The sequence below is a fragment of the Mirounga leonina genome, unplaced genomic scaffold, assembly GCF_011800145.1.
Source record: "Mirounga leonina isolate KUSES-001 unplaced genomic scaffold, KU_Mleo_1.0 Mir_168, whole genome shotgun sequence".
Taxonomy (NCBI): domain Eukaryota; kingdom Metazoa; phylum Chordata; class Mammalia; order Carnivora; family Phocidae; genus Mirounga; species Mirounga leonina.
In genome coordinates this window covers 24,407,433-24,425,375 of record NW_023270426.1, presented here as the reverse complement: position 1 = coordinate 24,425,375, position 17,943 = coordinate 24,407,433, and the positions used below count along the sequence as shown (strand labels likewise).

General features: G+C 44.3%; 2 protein-coding genes across 2 annotated transcripts in view; both read left to right on the top strand.

The window, feature by feature from the left end:
• Positions 1-2,842: 2,842 nt before the first annotated feature.
• CD14 (CD14 molecule) lies at positions 2,843-4,567 on the top strand. Its single transcript, XM_035014297.1, has 2 exons — positions 2,843-3,232; positions 3,321-4,567. The coding sequence occupies exons 1-2, from the start codon at positions 3,230-3,232 to the stop codon at positions 4,434-4,436; spliced, it is 1,119 nt and encodes a 372-aa protein (XP_034870188.1). The 5' UTR covers positions 2,843-3,229; the 3' UTR covers positions 4,437-4,567.
• Positions 4,568-4,662: 95 nt separating this feature from the next.
• Positions 4,663-17,943, top strand: part of LOC118016720 — a 22,784-nt gene continuing 9,503 nt past the window's right edge. Inside the window, exon 1 of the mRNA XM_035014299.1 lies at positions 4,663-4,873. Coding sequence (XP_034870190.1) covers positions 4,822-4,873 — 52 coding nt within the window. The 5' untranslated portion in view covers positions 4,663-4,821. The remainder of the gene's footprint in view (positions 4,874-17,943) is intronic.

The window sequence follows — 17,943 nt, the reverse complement described above, 5'->3', positions numbered from 1 at the left end:
TTTAATGTCATGAAGTTACAGTGTAATTGTTTGATGTTGTCTCCTCCCTAAATCCCCTTCACAGCTCCAAGAGAGTGGAGTCCTGGTAGCAGTTAAGAATTTTTATTGGAGGGGGTGCCTGTGTGGCTCAGTCGGTTAAGCGTCTCCCTTTGGCTCAGGTCATGATCCCAGGATCCTGGGATCGAACCCCACATCGGGCTCCCTGCTCAGTGGGGAGCCTGCTTCTCCCTCTCCCACTCCCCCTGCTTGTGCTCTCTCTCTCTCTCTCTCAAATAAATAAAATAAAATCTAAAAAATAATTTTTATTGGAGGTCTCTAATTTTTAGAAAGCCATTATTTAGGGAAATGTACGAGTAAGAACAAATCCAAGAAAGGGAACTGTTCTTCAAGTCAACTTCCTCTGGTAGTCTAGTGGTTAGGATTTGGCACTTTTAAACCAACTTCCTTCCCTAGAATTTAATTCCACCTCTTGGAGTCAATTGCCTTTAATCTCTTCCACAAACCACCTAGTTAAATATCTGCAGACCATTATCCTGCCCCCACATCTCTCCAGGCCTAGCATCCATCCATCTCTGGGACAGCCATTTACTGAGCAACTGCTATGCACGATGCTCTGGCTGGGAATAGAGTCTGGATCTTCTCTCCTTTGTCATGGGACAGGCTGCTTCTAACACCTACATGTTTCCCCTGGTGAGGAAGGTAAGACAAGTCACCAGGCAAAATGCCTGCCAGACAGTTACAGCTGCTCACCCTGTTTTTTTTGTTTGTTTGTTTGTTTGTTTTTTGCATTTATCTGCCCAACATCACTGTCAACCCTGTAAAAAACAGCCCCATGTCCTCTCTAATACAGAGCTAGCTGTTCCTTTCTCCACTGCTCCCACAAATGCTTAGTTTCTTTCCTCTGTGCGTCCTCTTCCCTGTGGACTGTAGTCTGGATCTGTGTTTGCCTTCCCCACCTCCTGGAGTACTCGAGGGATGGTGTGATGGTCATGTCTGCATCCCTGGGCTTTGTACCAGCCCTGACACTTGGTAGACAAATGATAGATATTTGTTGAATCAAGGTGTGAGTTGAGGATCCTTGCAGAACCATTATTGCCCCTCTTTGCTTGCAGTCGTCATCCAGAGTGCCTCCCTTAAAATAATGGGATTTGCTAAGGAGCAGGCTTCAGTGGCCTGAGTCTTCTGAATGTAGAGGCACTGAAGAAGAACATAAAAATCAGGACTACTCTTAATAGGTGTGGCTGTGTAGTCATAGACAAGTACTACCATTTTATCCATTTTACAAATCAGGAGCCCAGAAATCTGAGGCCCAGAAACTTGCCCAAGTATTACAACCTTAGTGGTAGAGCTGGGATTCCAAGCCTGGCTGTCTGACCACAGAGTCAGTGTATTTAACACTGAGCTATACTCACATTCTTGGTCCTCGGGGATTTTCCAGTGACCTGGCTTGGCTGGCCTTGGGGCATGGCTCAGGATATCAGGGCATGCCCAACAAGATACACAGGGAGCAGTGAGGTCTAATGAAACCTCCTTGTTTGGAATGAGATGTGAAGCCATTTATAAAAAAAATAGGAGAAGTGAGAATTCAAACATCTTTAATATAGCTCTTGCCTCAGAATTTACAGATGAAGAACTGTGAGGGTGGTTGTAAAAGCACAGCCCCTATTCACCCTCTGGGACACTTGCTTTTTCTTTTTCTTGGCAAAACAGGTGAGTTACTAATTAACCTCATTCAACAAAGGTCCAGCCTTTCCTTCCCAGGACATAGGATCTGTGTTGGAGGGGGAAGGGCAAGGGAGAGCTAGGCACAAGGGGGAAAACTAGGTTAGAAATACCTGTTTCTCAATTTCAGGGCAAGGAAATGGAAACTGCAAGAGATGGAGCTACTTGGCCAATGTGTCTCTGTTAAACACCTCTACTTTTAAGAAAGCTATTATTTTATTTATTTATTTTTTAAAGATTTTATTTATTTGCGCGAGAGAGAATAAGAGACAGAGAGCATGAGAGGGAGGAGGGTCAGAGGGAGAAGCAGACTCCCTGCCGAGCAGGGAGCCCGATGCGGGACTCGATCCCAGGACTCCAGGATCATGACCTGAGCCGAAGGCAGTCGCTTAACCAACTGAGCCACCCAGGCGCCCAAGAAAGCTATTATTTTAAAGCCTGAGTGGTTCAGTCAGTTAAGAATCTTGTCTTGATTTTGGCTCAGATCATGATCTCAGGGCCCTGGGATTGAGCCCTGCGTGGGGCTCCTCACTCAGCAGGGAGTCTGCTTCTCCCTCTCCCTCTGCCCCCCCACCCCTGCTCGAGCACTCTCTCTTTCTGAAATGAATAAATAAATGTTTTTTAAAAAAGAAAGCTGGGGCTCCTGAGTGGCTCAGTCGGCTGAGTGTCCCACTCTTGGTTTCGGCTCAGGTCATGATCTCAGGATCCTGGTATTCAGCCCTTCATCAGGCTGGGTGCTGGGTGAGGAGTCTGCTTGTCCCTCTCCCTCTGCTCCTCACCCCACTCTCTCTCTCTCTCTCTCTCTCACTCTCTCAAACAAACAAATAAATAATCTTTGAAAAAATAAAGCTGTTATTTTCTTAATAAAGAACAAGTCAGCAAAAAAAAAAAAAGGAAGGGAGTTGTTCTTCAGACCAACTTACTCTTGAACTTCACTCTATCCCTTGGAGTCAACAGATGAAGTTTGCAATCTCCTCTGCAACATATCTAGTTAAATATCCGAGGGTATTCAGGGGATTGGATTGGGTGTCGGTAAGTTAATAGTAACCACCAAGACTAGGGAAAAGTTAAAAAACTACCCCGGTTGAATCGCTGGGATAAAGGCAGGGGGAGGTGAGAGTTCTGGCCTGAAGCACTAGGGATTTTTCTTTCCCCAAAGCTAGCAAACAAGCCTGGGGTGTCTGACTCATCAGGGCACTGCTGGGGGCATTGCACTCTACATGCCCTACATGATCCTTCCTGTTCCAGTCCTGGCAACATCCCTCATTGCAAAACTTCCCAGAAGGGTACACTGCATGGAGTAGTTGGGTGGCAGACAGGTGGAGAGTGACCAGGGTTCACAGAGAAAAGAACAGAGTGACATCCAGGGTTACATAACTCTCAGGCTGCCCAAGAGGACAGATACGCGTGTGGAGCCTAGAAACCAGGGAGTGCGGCTGTGTAGGAAGGAAGCCGGAGCCCTTCCCTGAGCCTGCCTGGACGCAGAGGCTCGGAGCCGCAATCGACCATGGTGAGTGTAGGTCTTGGGGCCGAAAGGGAGCTGCTCGAGGAACCTCAGGGGCTGACTGGCGCCGCCCTGACCTCCGCTTTCTTCCTAGGTGCTCTGCTTGTTGCTGCTGCTCCTGCTGCCGCCAGCGCTGTGCGTCTCGGAGCCCGCACTCGAGCCCTGCGAAGTGGACGACGAGGATTTCCGCTGCTTCTGCAACTTCACGGATCCGGAGCCCGAGTGGTCCAGCGCCTTCCAGTGTGTAAGTGCCGTCGAGGTGGAGATCCACGGCGGCGGCCGCAGCCTGCAACAATTCCTAAAAGCCACGGACACGGACCCGAAGCAGTACGCCGACATGGTCAAGGCTCTGCGCTTGCGGCGCCTCACAGTGGCCTCCGCACAGGTTCCCGCTCCCCTTGTGGCCGCCTTCTTGCGTGCGCTGGGGTACTCCCGCCTCAAGGAACTGACGCTCCAGGACCTGGAGGTAACCGGCGCCACGCCGCCGCCGCCTCGGGACGCCACTGGGCCTGCGCTCTCCACCCTCAGTCTCCGGAACGTGTCGTGGGCAACGGGAGGTGCCTGGCTCGCCGAACTGCAGCCGTGGCTGAAGCCCGGCCTCAAGGTACTGAACGTTGCGCAAGCCCACTCGCTTGCTTTTTCCTGCGCGCAGCTCCGCGCCTTCCCGGCCCTCACCACCTTGGACCTATCCGACAATCCCCGACTGGGCGAGCGCGGACTGACAGCAGCTCTCTGTCCGCACAAGTTCCCGGCCCTCCAGGCTCTAGTTTTACGGAACGCCGGGATAGAGACGCCCAACGGCGTGTGCTTGGCGATGGCGGTGGCGGGTGTGCAACCCCACCGCCTAGACCTCAGCCACAACTCGCTGCGCGCCCCCGCCCCCGGCGCTCCTGGGTGTGTCTGGCCCAGCACACTGACCTCTCTCAACTTGTCCTTCGCTGGGCTGGAGCAGGTGCCTAAGGGACTACCGGCCAGGCTTAGCGTGCTTGATCTTAGGTGCAACAAGCTGAACAGAGAGCCTCGGCCAGAAGAGCTGCCCAAGGTGAGTAACCTGACACTGGATGGGAATCCCTTTCTGGACCCTGAAGGCTCCAACTACCAAGAAGACCCGATGCAGTCTGGCGTGGTCCCAGCCTGTGCGCCTTCGGCCCTGGCGGTGGGGATGTCAGGAACCTTCGTGGTGTTTCAAAGGGTAGGAGGCTTCACCTAAGGCCCCCGAGAGACAAATGAATTGGCTCGGATTGCCCTGGCTCCAGGGAAGCCTTATCGGGACGTCTTTTTTTTTTTTTTTTTTAACCAACCAACCCTCTGCCCCATCTTCATTAAAATCTGAAACAACGATTTGTGTCATTCACTCAATGTGTCTGTGATCTGCTGGGGCACAGTGCTGGCTGTGGAATCCATTATATTTAGCGTTCTTCATCCTAATTCCCTAGAAACCTAAGAATAGAACTTAAAGGGCGGAAGAGGCAGGGAGTTTCCTGTCCAGGACTGTGCCTGAGAAACGGGGGTTTCTGTACAATCTGGCTTTCTGAGATTACTTACACCCATGTTGAAGGATGTTTGAATGGTAAACATGCCTAGGAAGATACAGAATGTTTCCTCTCTGGTGCACTTTCCAAGAGCCAGCTGCTCCGCCTTTCAAAGGTAATAAAACCCGGAGTTACTTGCTTATTCTCTCTCTCTCTTTCTCTCTCCCACTCTCCAGGGAGAAGGGACAGCTCTGCCACCTGTCCTACATAAGTTCTGAGTTTCATAATTTCAGGGTTTCTCTTCTGCTGTGTAAAGCCCCTCTGCACACACAGGTACACTGGCTTTCACTGTGTCATCTAATGGGGAATTTGTGCATGGAGGACTGTTCCAAGATGCTGTCATTAAACAGTCTATCTCTGAACCAGATATCTTGTCATTAGGTTAGTAAATGTGTGTATAATTGTTTCTGGCTGGATCTTTAATTTGCAGATAGGATAATAGCTTAGACCTGTCACAGCCTCTTAGACCTTTCACAGGGCAATTAACGACATGTGCCCTCCAAACCACATTATCTCAGGGACCCAGGGCATCAGCCAAGAGGTACTGTTCCTCCTAGGAGTCCCTTCTTTACATCGAGGAGGCAGCCACATCCATCAGAGAGCTAGACACCTGCCTCACAGAGGACCTGGGAGAGGGATGGGGGGGCAGGGAGAATATAAGCACAGCCCTCTGGCCTGCCTCCCTCCAGTGTCCAGAGCCACACAGGTAGGAATGAGGATGCAAAGTAGCATTGTTGGAAGAGTTACACAGGTTACCAGACCACAGACTCAAAGAATCCACAGGGACAGGTAAATAAACCGCCAACCACAGTCAGGAAACCCCCTGGAACATCTCCAAGAGGATTTAATCCAGCCTCGTGGAACATTTCCAGTGTCAGAGAACTAATGACCTCAAGCAGCTCTTTACATCTGAATAGCTTTGAGCACTCTTCATCAAAGTTATGGAACCCCTGCTCAACCTCAAGCTCTGTGTTACGATCCTGATATACAAAGAGATGAATCCAAAACATCCATGTTCTCAGGGAATTCTCAATCCAATAAGGGAGATGTACACAGAAAAGATAGTTGTAATTCAACGAGTGGGAGGGATCAACTCTATGAGTTCCTCTGGAAGGCTGTATAGGAAAGGAGACATTTAATCTGGGTCTGAGAGTTGAATATCACTTCCTCAGGAAGGACATTCCCAGGCAAAAATGGGTACTTTAAAAGGCTCAGAAACCTGACAGTATATGGCCAGATCTGGGAATTATAACTGATTAGGTAGGGCTGGAGATCACAGTGATGGAAGCTGGAGACATTGATTCATTCAAGTGCCAGTTATGTGCCAGGGACTATGCTAAACCCTGTGGATAGAGCGGGAGTAATACAGAAATTCTTGTTCATATGGAATTCAGATTCTAGTTGGATAGTGGGGCTGAGGGGAAGACAATAAACATATAATATATCAGACTATGGTAAGTGTTGTGAAGAGGACAGAGTGTTGAGGATTGATATGTTATATGAGAGTGTTAGGAAGGTCTCTCTGATAGGGATATTTGAGCAAACTCCTGAGTGAATTGGGAAAGTGAGCTGGAGGATATCTGCGGGAATAGCATTTCAGGCAGAAACAATGGCAAGCACAAAAATTCTGAGGTCTTTGGAATGGTAAAGGAAACAAAAAGGAGGCCAGTGTGGCTGAAGCAGGGTGAGCAGGGGTGGTAGGGAAGAACAGTAAGAGAAAACATGAGAGGATAGCAGGGCCAGATTATGTAGGGCCTTGTAAGGCAATGCTATTCAAAATGTCATCTATGGCAAGTGCCAGCCCACACACTGTTTAATTACCAAACTATGAGGAGGTAAGTTTAAAAGTCAAGAATGAGTGGTTAGAAAGTTTTTTAAAAATATTTTATTTAGGGGCGCCTGGGTGGCTCAGTTGGTTGGATGACTGCTTTCGGCTCAGGTCATGATCCCAGAGTCCTGGGATCGAGCCCCAAGTTGGGCTCCCTGCTCAGCGGGGAGCCTGTTTCTCCCTCTTCCCCTCCCCCTGCTTGTCAAATAATAAATATTTATTTGACAGAGAGAGATAGAGAGAGCAGAAGGCAGATGCTTAAACAACTGAGCCACCCCGGTGCCCCAATTTAGTTGTGTCTTTAATTATTTCAGCAATGTTTTGTAGTTTTCACGCCACAAGTCTTTGGTTAATTCCCAAGTATTTTATTCTTTTTAATGCTATTATAAATGGAATTGTTTTTCTTTTTTTTTTTTAAGATTTTATTTATTTATTTATTTGAGAGAGAGAGAGAGAAACAGCATGAGAGGGGATAGGGTCACAGGGAGAAGCAGGCTCCCTGCTGAGCCAGGAGCCCGATGTGGGACTCGATCCCAGGACTCCAGGATCATGACCTGAGCCGAAGGCAGTCGCTTAACCAACTGAGCCACCCAGGCGCCCATGGAATTGTTTTTCTTAATTTCTTGTTCAGATTGTTCATCATCAGTGTATAGAAACTCACTGGATTTTTTTTTTTAAGATTTTATTTATTTATATGTCAGAGAGAGAAAGAGAGCACAAGCAGGGGGAGTGGCAGGCAGAGGGAGAAGCAGGGAGAAGCCGGCAAGGAGCCTGATGCAGGACTCGATCCCAGGACCCTGGGATCATGACCTGAGTGGAAGGCAGACACTTAACTGACTAAGCCACCCAGGCATCCCAAAACTTACTGGACTTTATTTGTTAATTTTGTATCCTGAAAATTTCCTGAATTTGTTTATTCTAACAGTTTTTTGTATGTGGAGTCTTTATGATTTTCTTTTTAAAAAAAAAGATTTATTTATTTATTTATTAGAGAGAGAGAGCTCTCATGAGTGAATGGGGGGAGAGGCAGAGGGAGAGACTCTTCAAGCAGATTCCCCACTGAGCACGGAGCCCATCGGAGGGCTCGAACCCGCAATGCATGAGATCATGACCTGAGCGGACCCAAAGGTTGGACGCCTCGCTGACTGAGCCACCCAGCGCCCCTCTTTACGATTTTCTACATATAAGATCATGTCATTTGCGAATAGAGATAATTTTACTTCTTCTTTTTATTTCTTTTTCTTGCCTAATTTCTTTAGCTAGGATTCCACTATGTTAAATAGAAGTGGCAAGGGGCGCCTGGGTGGCTCAGTTGGTTGAGCGGTTGCCTTCGAATCAGGTCATGATCCTGGAGTCCCCGGATTGAGTCCCACATTGGGCTCCCTGCTCAGCGGGGAGTTTGCTTCTCCCTCTGACCCTCCCCCTCTCATGTGCTCTCTCTCTCATTCTCTCTCTCTCAAATAAATAGATAAAATCTTTAAAAAAAATAGAAGTGGCAAAAGTCGGCATCCTTGTCTTGATCCTGATTTTAGAGGGTAAGTTTTCAGTCTTTCACTATTGAGTATGGTGTTACGTTAACTGATTTTTAAAAAAGATTTATGTTTTTTAAAGAGAGAAAGATCACACACGTGCAAGTGGGGGGAGGGGCAGAGGGAAAGGGAGAGAGAATCTCAAGCAGATTCCTGACACGCAGAGCCTGACATGGGGCTCCAACCCACAACAATGAGACCATGGCCTGAGCTGAAATCAAGAGTTGGTCCTTAACCGACTGAGCCATCCAGGCGCCCCATGTTAATTGGTTTTTAAGATAAGAGAAATAGCATGGGAATAATCCAGTAGAGAGGGAACTTGATGATGTAGGAGAAAGAAGAGAGTCCTGCCGGAGGAATGACCTTGAATAGGTAGAAGAGGACTGGTACCTAATTCACCAGTAAAGGGGTTGGCCTTCAGATAAGCACACAAGCAGTCAACTTATAGTCACCAGGCTGGAAAGCAGGGTATTTGGGTAAAGATGGTCCTGAGGTAACAGGAGACTATGGAACTTCTACCAAATTCACTCTAAATACAGATCTTTCTATGGCAGGCACCTCATTGTTCAGGATTCAATTTAAACGTTACCTCATCTGAAGGAGCCCCTCCTGCCTCGTTATCCTGATCACAACGTTGTACGTTATTTTCTTCACAGCATTAATCTCAATTGGAAATCATCTTTATTTGTGACTTTTTTGTTTGTTGAATATTGTGTTGGAAGTTCCATGACACTTGCTCAGAGCAGCAGCGGTGTCAATCTTGTTTACTTCTGAATCTCTTGTCCCAAAGACAGTCCCTGGCACACGGTAGGTGCTCCATAAATCTTTACTAAAAAATTGATTGAATGAATGGAAAGAGCGGGCTGAGGCATTATTACTGCCATGAGTTAAGTGAGGAAAAACTAATTAGTGTTTTGCTTCATTAAGGTCAAATAAAAATATTTTTCTAACTGAGGTTGGAGGTCATGAAGTATGTGTCACAGTTCCAGTCACAAGGCATGTGGCATTTTCTGGTCTGACAGTGTACAACAGCCTAGGAGTAGGATTCACACATTCAAAATCGGGAGTGGATAGAGGTTCTTGTTCAAAAGGGTGATGCAGGAAGATTCTGAACTCATCTTCTCCCACTGATACACTGAATCTACAGCGATGCATGAAACAATTTCTTCTGGGGAAAAAAAAAACAACTTAAAAACTGGCAGAGCAAAATTGAGGGTGGGTGCACAGGGCAGCCCAACTGAGACCCAAGGATTGAGCAAGTTGTGTTGATAAGGGCGAGGCTGAAAAATGTGCCCTAGAAAGGGAAGGAAGTAACAAGGAGTGAAGCATGGATTAAGAGAAGCAACGTGGGGCGCCTGGGTGGCTCAGTTGGTTAAGCGACTGCCTTTGGCTCAGGTCAAGATCCTGGAGTCCCGCATCACGCTCCCTGCTCAGCGGGGAGTCTGCTTCTCCCTCTGACCCTCCCCCCTCTCATGCTCTCTCTATCTCATTCTCTCTCTCAAATAAATAAATAAAATCTTTTAAAAAAGAGAGAGAGAGAGAAGCAACGGTTCTACTTCCACATGTACAATGAATTTGGATATCTGGTGTGGTGTAATGAATTGTATATTGCAACAGTAGGACTGGGGTCATAGGACTTCCATTTCTGAGCCAAAAAGTCTCCCTGTAGCTTCCTCTTTTGTTCCTGCGCTGTCATCTGGAACCAGACAGACGTCAGTTCTTTTCCTCAGAAGTTCTTATACCTGAGTCAAGAGTTTCTGCTCTTTCCCACAGAGTCTTCTTTTCTCCAACACCCCACCCCCCGCCACTTATCAAAATCAGAACCCCCTTATTCTCTAGATCAGGAGAGCCTCTTTATGAGCCATCTCAATTTACCTACAATGGAAGAAATTTGAACACTGACCTGGATCTTTGAGGATATAAAAAAATCACTAGTGTTTTTTAGGTATGGTATTGTATGTGATAGGTATGATATTGTGGTAATGTTTAAGCAAGACTGCTTGACAAATCACAAGAAAATAAAGCTATAGTCCAATTTCCCTTATGAATATGAATGAAAAAAACCCAATAAAATACTAGAAATTGACTCCAGCAATTTATAAGAAGAATGTATAAAAAGAATTATATACAATGACCGATTGGGATTTATCCCAGGAATGCAAAGTTGGTTTAACATCTGAAAATCAGCTAATGTAATACACCATATATCAGAATAAAACATAAAAACACGATCATCTAAATAAACACAGAAGCATCTGATGAAATCCAACATCTTTCATGAAAAAAAACAAAACAAAACAAAAAAACCCAACAAACTAGGAAGAGAAGGGAATATCCTCAACATGATCAAGGGCATCTACAAAAAAAAGTCAGTTGATATCATAGTTAATAATCAAAGACTGGGTGTTTTTGCCCTGAGATGAGCAACAAAACAAGGATATATGTCCTTACCACCTTCATCTGACATTGTTCTAGAGATTCCGGCCATGGTAATTACTCAAGAAAAAGAAATAAATTACATTCAGTTTGGAAAGCAAGAAGTACAACTATCTAAATTCATAGATTTTATGATCATGTATATTTAAAAAATCCTGTGGGGGGTACCTGGGTGGCTCAGTCGGTTAAGCAACTGTCTTCGGCTCAGGTCATGATCCTGGAGTCCCAGGATCAAGTCCCACATCAGGGTCCCTGCTCAGTGGGGAGCCTGCTTCTCCCTCTGACCCTCCCCCCTTCTCAAACTCTCTCTCTCTCTCTCATTCTCTCTCTCTCAAATAAATAAATAAAATCTTAAAAAAAAACCTTGTGGATTCACTAAAATATATTAGAACTAATCAAGTTCAGTAAAGTTGTAAGATACAAGGTCAACGTACAAAAATCAATTTTATATCTATACACTTGCAATGAACATACTGAAAATGAAATTTCAAAAAAATTTCAAAAAAATTCATTTACAATAGCATCAAAAGGAATACAATAATTAGGAATAAATATAACCAAAGAAGAGCAAACTTACACTCCTAAAACTACAAAATGCTGTTGAAAGAAATTAAATAAGATCTAAATAAATGGAATAACATCTCACATACATGGATCTTAATATTGTTAAGATGTCAATTCTCCCCTAATTGACCCACAGATTCAATTAATGTCTTATAAGAATTTAAGTTTTTTGGGGCGCCTGGGTGGCTAAGTCGTTAAGTGTCTGCCCTCAGTTCAGGTCATGATCCCAGGGTCCTGGGATCGAGCCCCACGTCGGGCTCCCTGCTCCGCGGGAGGCCTGCTTCTCCCTCTCCCACTCCCCCTGCTTGTGTTCCCTCTCTCGCTGTGTCTCTCTCTGTCAAATAAATAAATAAAATCTTAAAAAAAAAGAATTTAAGCTTTTTGTTCATATGGAATTTCCATAGATGCTGTAGACAAAACAATCTTATAAAACAAGAACAAAGTTGGAGGGCTTACACTTCCTGATTTCAAAGCTTTTTGTGAAGCAATAGTAATGAAGACACTGTGAAACTGGCATAAGGACAAACATAGAGATCATTGAGAGAGAAGTGAGAGTCCAGAAATAAACCCATGTTTCTATGGACAGCTGATTTTGACAAGGACGTCGAGAACATTCAATGAAGAAATCTTTCTTTTTTTTTAAGATTTTATTTATTTGAGAGAGAGAGAGAGTGAGAGAGAGCCCAAGAGGGGGTAGGGTCAGAGGGAGAAGCAGACTCCCTGCTGAGCAGGGAGCCTGATGTGGGACTCGATCCCTGGACTCTGGGATCATGACCTGAGCCAAAGGCAGTCGCCCGACCGACTGAGCCACCCAGGCACCCAATGAAGAAATCTTTCAAACAAATGGCACTGGGACCCCTGGATATCCAGATACAGATGAATTAATTTGTATCCTTAACTCAGACTGTATACAAAATTAACTCAAAATGGATCAATTACCCAAATATAAGAATTAAAATTATAAAGCTCAGGGGCGCCTCGGTGGCTCAGTCGTTAAGCGTCTGCCTTGGGCTCAGGTCATGATTCCAGGATCCTGGGATCAAGCCCTGCGTCGGGCTCCCTGCTCTGTGGAAAACCTGCTTCTCCCTCTCCCACTCCCCCTGCTTGTGTTCCCCCTCTTGCTGTGTGTGTCTCTCTCTGTCAAATAAATAAATAAACTCTTTTTTAAAAAATAAAACTATAAAGCTCTTAGAAGAAAACACAAAAATTAATCCTCATGACCTCTGATCTGGCAATGAATTCTGAGATATGATACCAAAGGCAAGAAAAACAAATAAAAACCCAATAAACTGAATTTCATCAAAATTAAAAACTTTTCAGGGCGCCTGGGTGGCTCAGTCGTTAAGCGTCTGCCTTCAGCTCAGGTCATGATCCCAGGGTCTTGGGATCGAGTCCCGCATCTGGCTCCCTGATTTTATTTATTTATTTGACACAGAGAGACACAGCGAGAGAGGGAACACAAGTAGAGGGAGTGGGAGAGGGAGAAGCAGGCTTCCCGCAAAGCAGGGAGCCAGATGCGGGGCTCGATCCCAGCACCCTGGGATCATGACCTGACCGGACGGCAGACGCTTAACGACTGAGCCACCCAGGCGCCCCAATAAATAAAATCTTTAAAAAAAATAAAAACTTTTCTGCATCAAAGAACATTATCAAAAAGATGAAAAGATAACCTACAAAACGGGAGAAAATATTTGGAAATTATATATCTGATAATGGTCTAGTATCCAGGATATATACACAGCTCCTTAACTCATCAACAAAAAAAGACAATTCAAGTAAAAAGTGGGGGAAAGACTGGGCGCCTGGGTGGCTCAGTTGGTTAAGCGACTGCCTTCGGCTCAGGTCATGATCCTGGAGTCCCTGGATCGAGTCCCGCATCAGGCTCCCTGCTCGGCAGGGAGTCTGCTTCTCCCTCTGACCCTCCCGACCCTCCCCCCTCTCATGCTCTCTCTCTCTCTCAGCCTCTCTCTCAAATAAATAAATAAAATCTTAAAAAAAAAAGTGGGGGAAAGACTTAAATAGTCATTCCTCCAAAGAAACTATACACATGCCTGAAAAGCACACGAAAAGATGCTTAATATCATTCTTCATTAATGAGCTGCAAAAAGACAAACAATAATTAAAACCTGGGCAAAGAACTTAAATCGTTATTTCTCCAAAGAAGCTATACAGATGGCCAAACAGGCATGTGAAAAGATTCTCAAAATCATTGGTCATTAAGGAAAATGCAAATCAAAGCCATAATGAAGCACCACTTCACACCCACTAGTATGGCTCTAATAAAAAGAAAGAAGAAAAAGAACTGTTGGTGAGAATGTGGATAAATAAGAACCCTCACATGTTGCTGGTGGGAATGTAATATGGGACAGCCACTGTGAAAAACAGTTTGGCTGTTCCTCAAAAAGTTTAACGTATAATTACCATATGATCCAGCAATACTACTTCTAGGTATATATGCAAAAGGATTGAAAAGGAATATGTAAAACAAAATTTTGTACCAAAATATTCATAGCAGCACTGTTCAACTCAACTATATGACCAGATTAAAATGGAAGACTGCAAACCTAGGTAGCCTTGCCCTGGGAGACATTTTGATCACAAAACAGAGTTATGGACTGGACTAATTACTCTTGTTTTTAGTATTGCATCTACACAATAACATATAATGTACCACTGGCATTGTTGGTAAGATTATAATATCGATAGACTGGGAAATTTAATTAACGGCCTCCTATGCCTACCCCACACTGATTCCTTCAAATGTTAGGCATACATAAATTCGTTACCCCCTTATCTACAGTTTATCTCTGCAGTTTCAGTTCCTCGAGGCTATGTCACAATGTCTACATCATTCAGCTTGCTTCATCTCCTCACATAGGCATTTGATCATCTCACATCCTCACAAGAAGAGGGCGGTGAGTCCAGTACAATAAGATACTTTTTTCTTTTCTTTCTTTTTTTTTTTTAGAGCGAGAGATCGCTAAGCATGAGCAAGCAGCGGGAGGGGCAGAGGGAGAGAGTGAGAAAGAATCTTAAGCAGACTCCATGTCCAGCATGGAGCCAAATGCTGGGCTTGATCTCATGACCCCGAGATCATGACCTGAACCAAAATTAAGAGTCAGATGCTTAACCAACTGACCCAACCAGGTGCCCCAACAATAAGATATTTTGAAAGAGAGAACACACATCCACGTAATTTTTATTATAGTATATTGTTATAACTGTTCTATTTTATTATTATTGTTGTTAATCTCTTACTGTGGCTGATTTATAAATTAAACTTTACCATAGGTATGCATAAGAAAAAGCATAGTATATATGGAGTTTGGAACTATCTGTGGTTTTAGGCATCTATTGGGTGTCTTGAAATACACCCTCCATAAATAAGGGGGAACTACCGTATTCATGTTTTTATTATTGTTCTCTTATATAAATACTTTACGAAATGTAGATAATCAAACAGGTATGATCCTTTTGCTATAAGGGATCCTTGGTGAAAAACCATCAAATGGCTTGTGGTATAATAAAGAATATATCTGGTCTTTGTCTCCAGTTGAAGGAGCAGAGCTTCAAAAACTTTTGGAATTTCTTGAATGATAGGAGTCTTTCTGCTATGCTAGTGAGGTGACTTCTGGCTGGACCCCCAGATAGCTTCAGGATGGAGAAGGCTGCTCATCAGAAAAAAACAACCATGTAATTGGCTGGAGTTTAGTTCAGTCACATAGCCTATGATTTAATGAAACATGCTTACATAATGAAATCTCAATTAAAAATAACTCTTTTTTTTTAAAGATTTTATTTATTTATTTGAGACAGAGAGAATGAGAGACAGAGAGCATGAGAGGGAGGAGGGTCAGAGGGAGAAGCAGGCTCCCAAGGAGCAGGGAGCCCAATGCGGGACTCGATCCCGGGACTCCAGGATCATGACCTGAGCCGAAGGCAGTCGCTTAACCAACTGAGCCACCCAGGCGCCCAGTGATTTTTATTTATTTTTATTTATTTTTTATTTTTTTTAAAGATTTTATTTATTTATTTGACAGAGAGAGACACAGCGAGAGAGGGAACACAAGCAGGGGGAGCGGGAGAGAGAGAAGCAGGCTTCCCACCGAGCAGGGAGCCTGATGAGGGACTCGATCCAGGGACTCCAGGATCATGACCTGAGCCGAAGGCAGTCGCCCAACCGACTGAGCCACCCAGGCGCCCCAATTAAAAATAACTCTTGCAGCACAGCCCGACTCCACAGGAACAGGAATTCCTGTGTTCAGGCCCCTTCCAGACCTCGCCCTATGTACCTCTTCATCTAATTGTTTATTTATAATAAAAAGGTAATCATAAGTAGAGCACCTTCTTGAGTTCTATGAGTCATTCTAGTGAGTTATAGAACCTGAAGAGTAGTTATCAGAACTCCCAAATCTGTAGCCAAGTCAGACAGTCGTGCAAGCAACTTGGGGACCCCACTTGTGGCTGTCATAAAAAATAAGGGCAGTCTTGTTGAGGACCTTGTGGGAACTGGTGCTAACTCCAGGTAGTTAGTGTCAAAATTGGATTGAAATATAGGACACCGGGGACGCCTGGGTGGCTTAGTCAGTCAAGTGTCTGCCTTTGGCTCAGGTCATGATCCCAGGGTCCTGGGATCGAGCCCCACTTTGGGCTCCCTGATCATAGAGGAGCCTGCTTCTTCCTCTCCCACTCCCCCTGCTTGTGTTCCCTCTCTCGCTGTGTCTCTCTCTGCCAAATAAATAAATAAATAAAATCTTAAAAAAAAAAAAAAAAGGACACCCAGTTGGTGTCAGAGAATTGGTGTCAGATACAGTAAGTATAATGTGCCTTCCTGAGTTCTGTAAGTCATTTTAGCAAATTATGGAACCTGCAGGAATAGTGGGAACACCTGAAAATTTTGCTAGCTGGTCAGAATGAGGAAGACCTGGGGACCCCAAGCTTGAGACTAGTGGCTGAAGTAAGGGCAATCTTGTGGAGACGTGCTCTTAGCCATCAGGGTTGGCCAAACTCTGCATAGTTGGTGACAGAAGTCATTTCACCTCTATGTGGAAAAGCATTCATTCAGTGGGGGAGGAGGGGGAGGAGGGGGAGGGGACGAGGAAGGTGGTGGGGGGGAAAGAAAATCATTCAGTCATAGAAAGGAAAGAAGTCCTGATGCATGCTACAGCATGGATGAACCTTGAAAACATTATGTCAAGTGAAAGAAGCCAGTCACAAAAAGAACACAGACTGTGATTCCTCTTATATGAAAAGTCCAGAATAGCCAAATCTATGGAGACAGTAAATAGATTAATGGTTGTTTAGTGATTGTAGTAGGGTGGGGTTAGGGAGGTGATAATAAAGGAAACCAAGTTTCTTTATAAAGTGATGGAAATGCTCTAAAATGGTGATAGTAAAAGCCATTGAAATATATACTTTAAATGGGTAAAATATATGGTATATGGATTATATCTTGATAAGCTATTATTTAAAAATTTTTAAATTTAAATTCAATTTAGTTAACATACATTTTAGTTAACATACAATTTAGTTAACATTATTAGTTTCAGGGGTAGAATTTAGTGATTCATCAGTTGCATATAACACGCAGTGCTCATTACACCAAATGCCCTCCCTAATGCCCATCACCCAGTTACCCTGGCTCCCCACCCACCTCCCCTTCAGCAATCCTCAGTTTGTTTCCTATAGTTAAGAGTCTTTTATGGTTTGCCTCCCTCTCTGTTTTTATCTTATTTTTCCCTCCCTTCCCCTATGTTCATCTGTTTTGTTTCTTAAACTCCACATGAGAGAAATCATTTGATATTTGTCTTAATCTGACTTATTCCACTTAGCTTAATATCCTCTAGTTCTATCCACGTCATTGCAAATGACAAGATTTCATTCTTTTTGAGAGCTGAGTAACACTCCATTGTGTGTGTGTGTGTGTGTGTGTGTATCACATCTTCTTTATCCATTCATATGTCAGTAGACATCTGGGCTCTTTCCATATTGTGGACATTGCTCCTATAAACATCGTGGCTATTGTGGACATTGCTCCTATAAACATTGGGGTGCACGTGTCCCCTTGAATACCTATGTTTGTATCCTTTGGATAAATTGCTGGATCATAGGGTAGCTCTATTTTTAACTTTTTGAGGAATCTCCATACTGTTTTCCAGAGTGGCTGCACCAGTTTGCATTCCCACCAACAGTGTAAGGGCATTCCCCTTTCTCTGCATCCTCACCAAATTAAGCCATCATTTTTTTTTAAAGGGGTAGTTATCTTCTATAAATATAAGCTGAAATAGCTATAGACGACGCATAAGATGTCTGGGATTTGCTATGGAATGGGGAGGAGAACAGAAGAGATAAGACTGACCATAGGTTGATAATTGCTGAAGTTGGTTGCTTGGAGGATCATCATACTATTCTCTCTACAGTTGTATGTGTTTGACATTTTTCAAAAGAGGAAAAAAGAATCCAATGCAATGTTCTGGCTCAGAAAAGAGGGGACTGTTGGGGCACCTGAGTGTCTGACTTTGGCTCAGGTCATGATCTTGGGGTCTGGCTGGGCTCCCTGCTCAGTGGGGAGTCTGCTCGTCCCTCTCCCTCTGCCCGTTCCCTACTTGTGTGCCTGCACGCGCGCTCTCTCTTAAATAAATAAATAAAATATTTTAAGAAAAAGAAAGAGGTTAACCCTGTCAGGACCCTCACTCCTGAGAGCTTTTTCTGTATACTTGCTTAATAAACTTCTATCGCTTATACTCACTGAAAGGAAGGAAGAAAGAAAGAAGAAAGAAAGAAGAAAGAAAGAAAGAAAGAAAGAAAGAAAGAAAGAAAGAAAGAAAG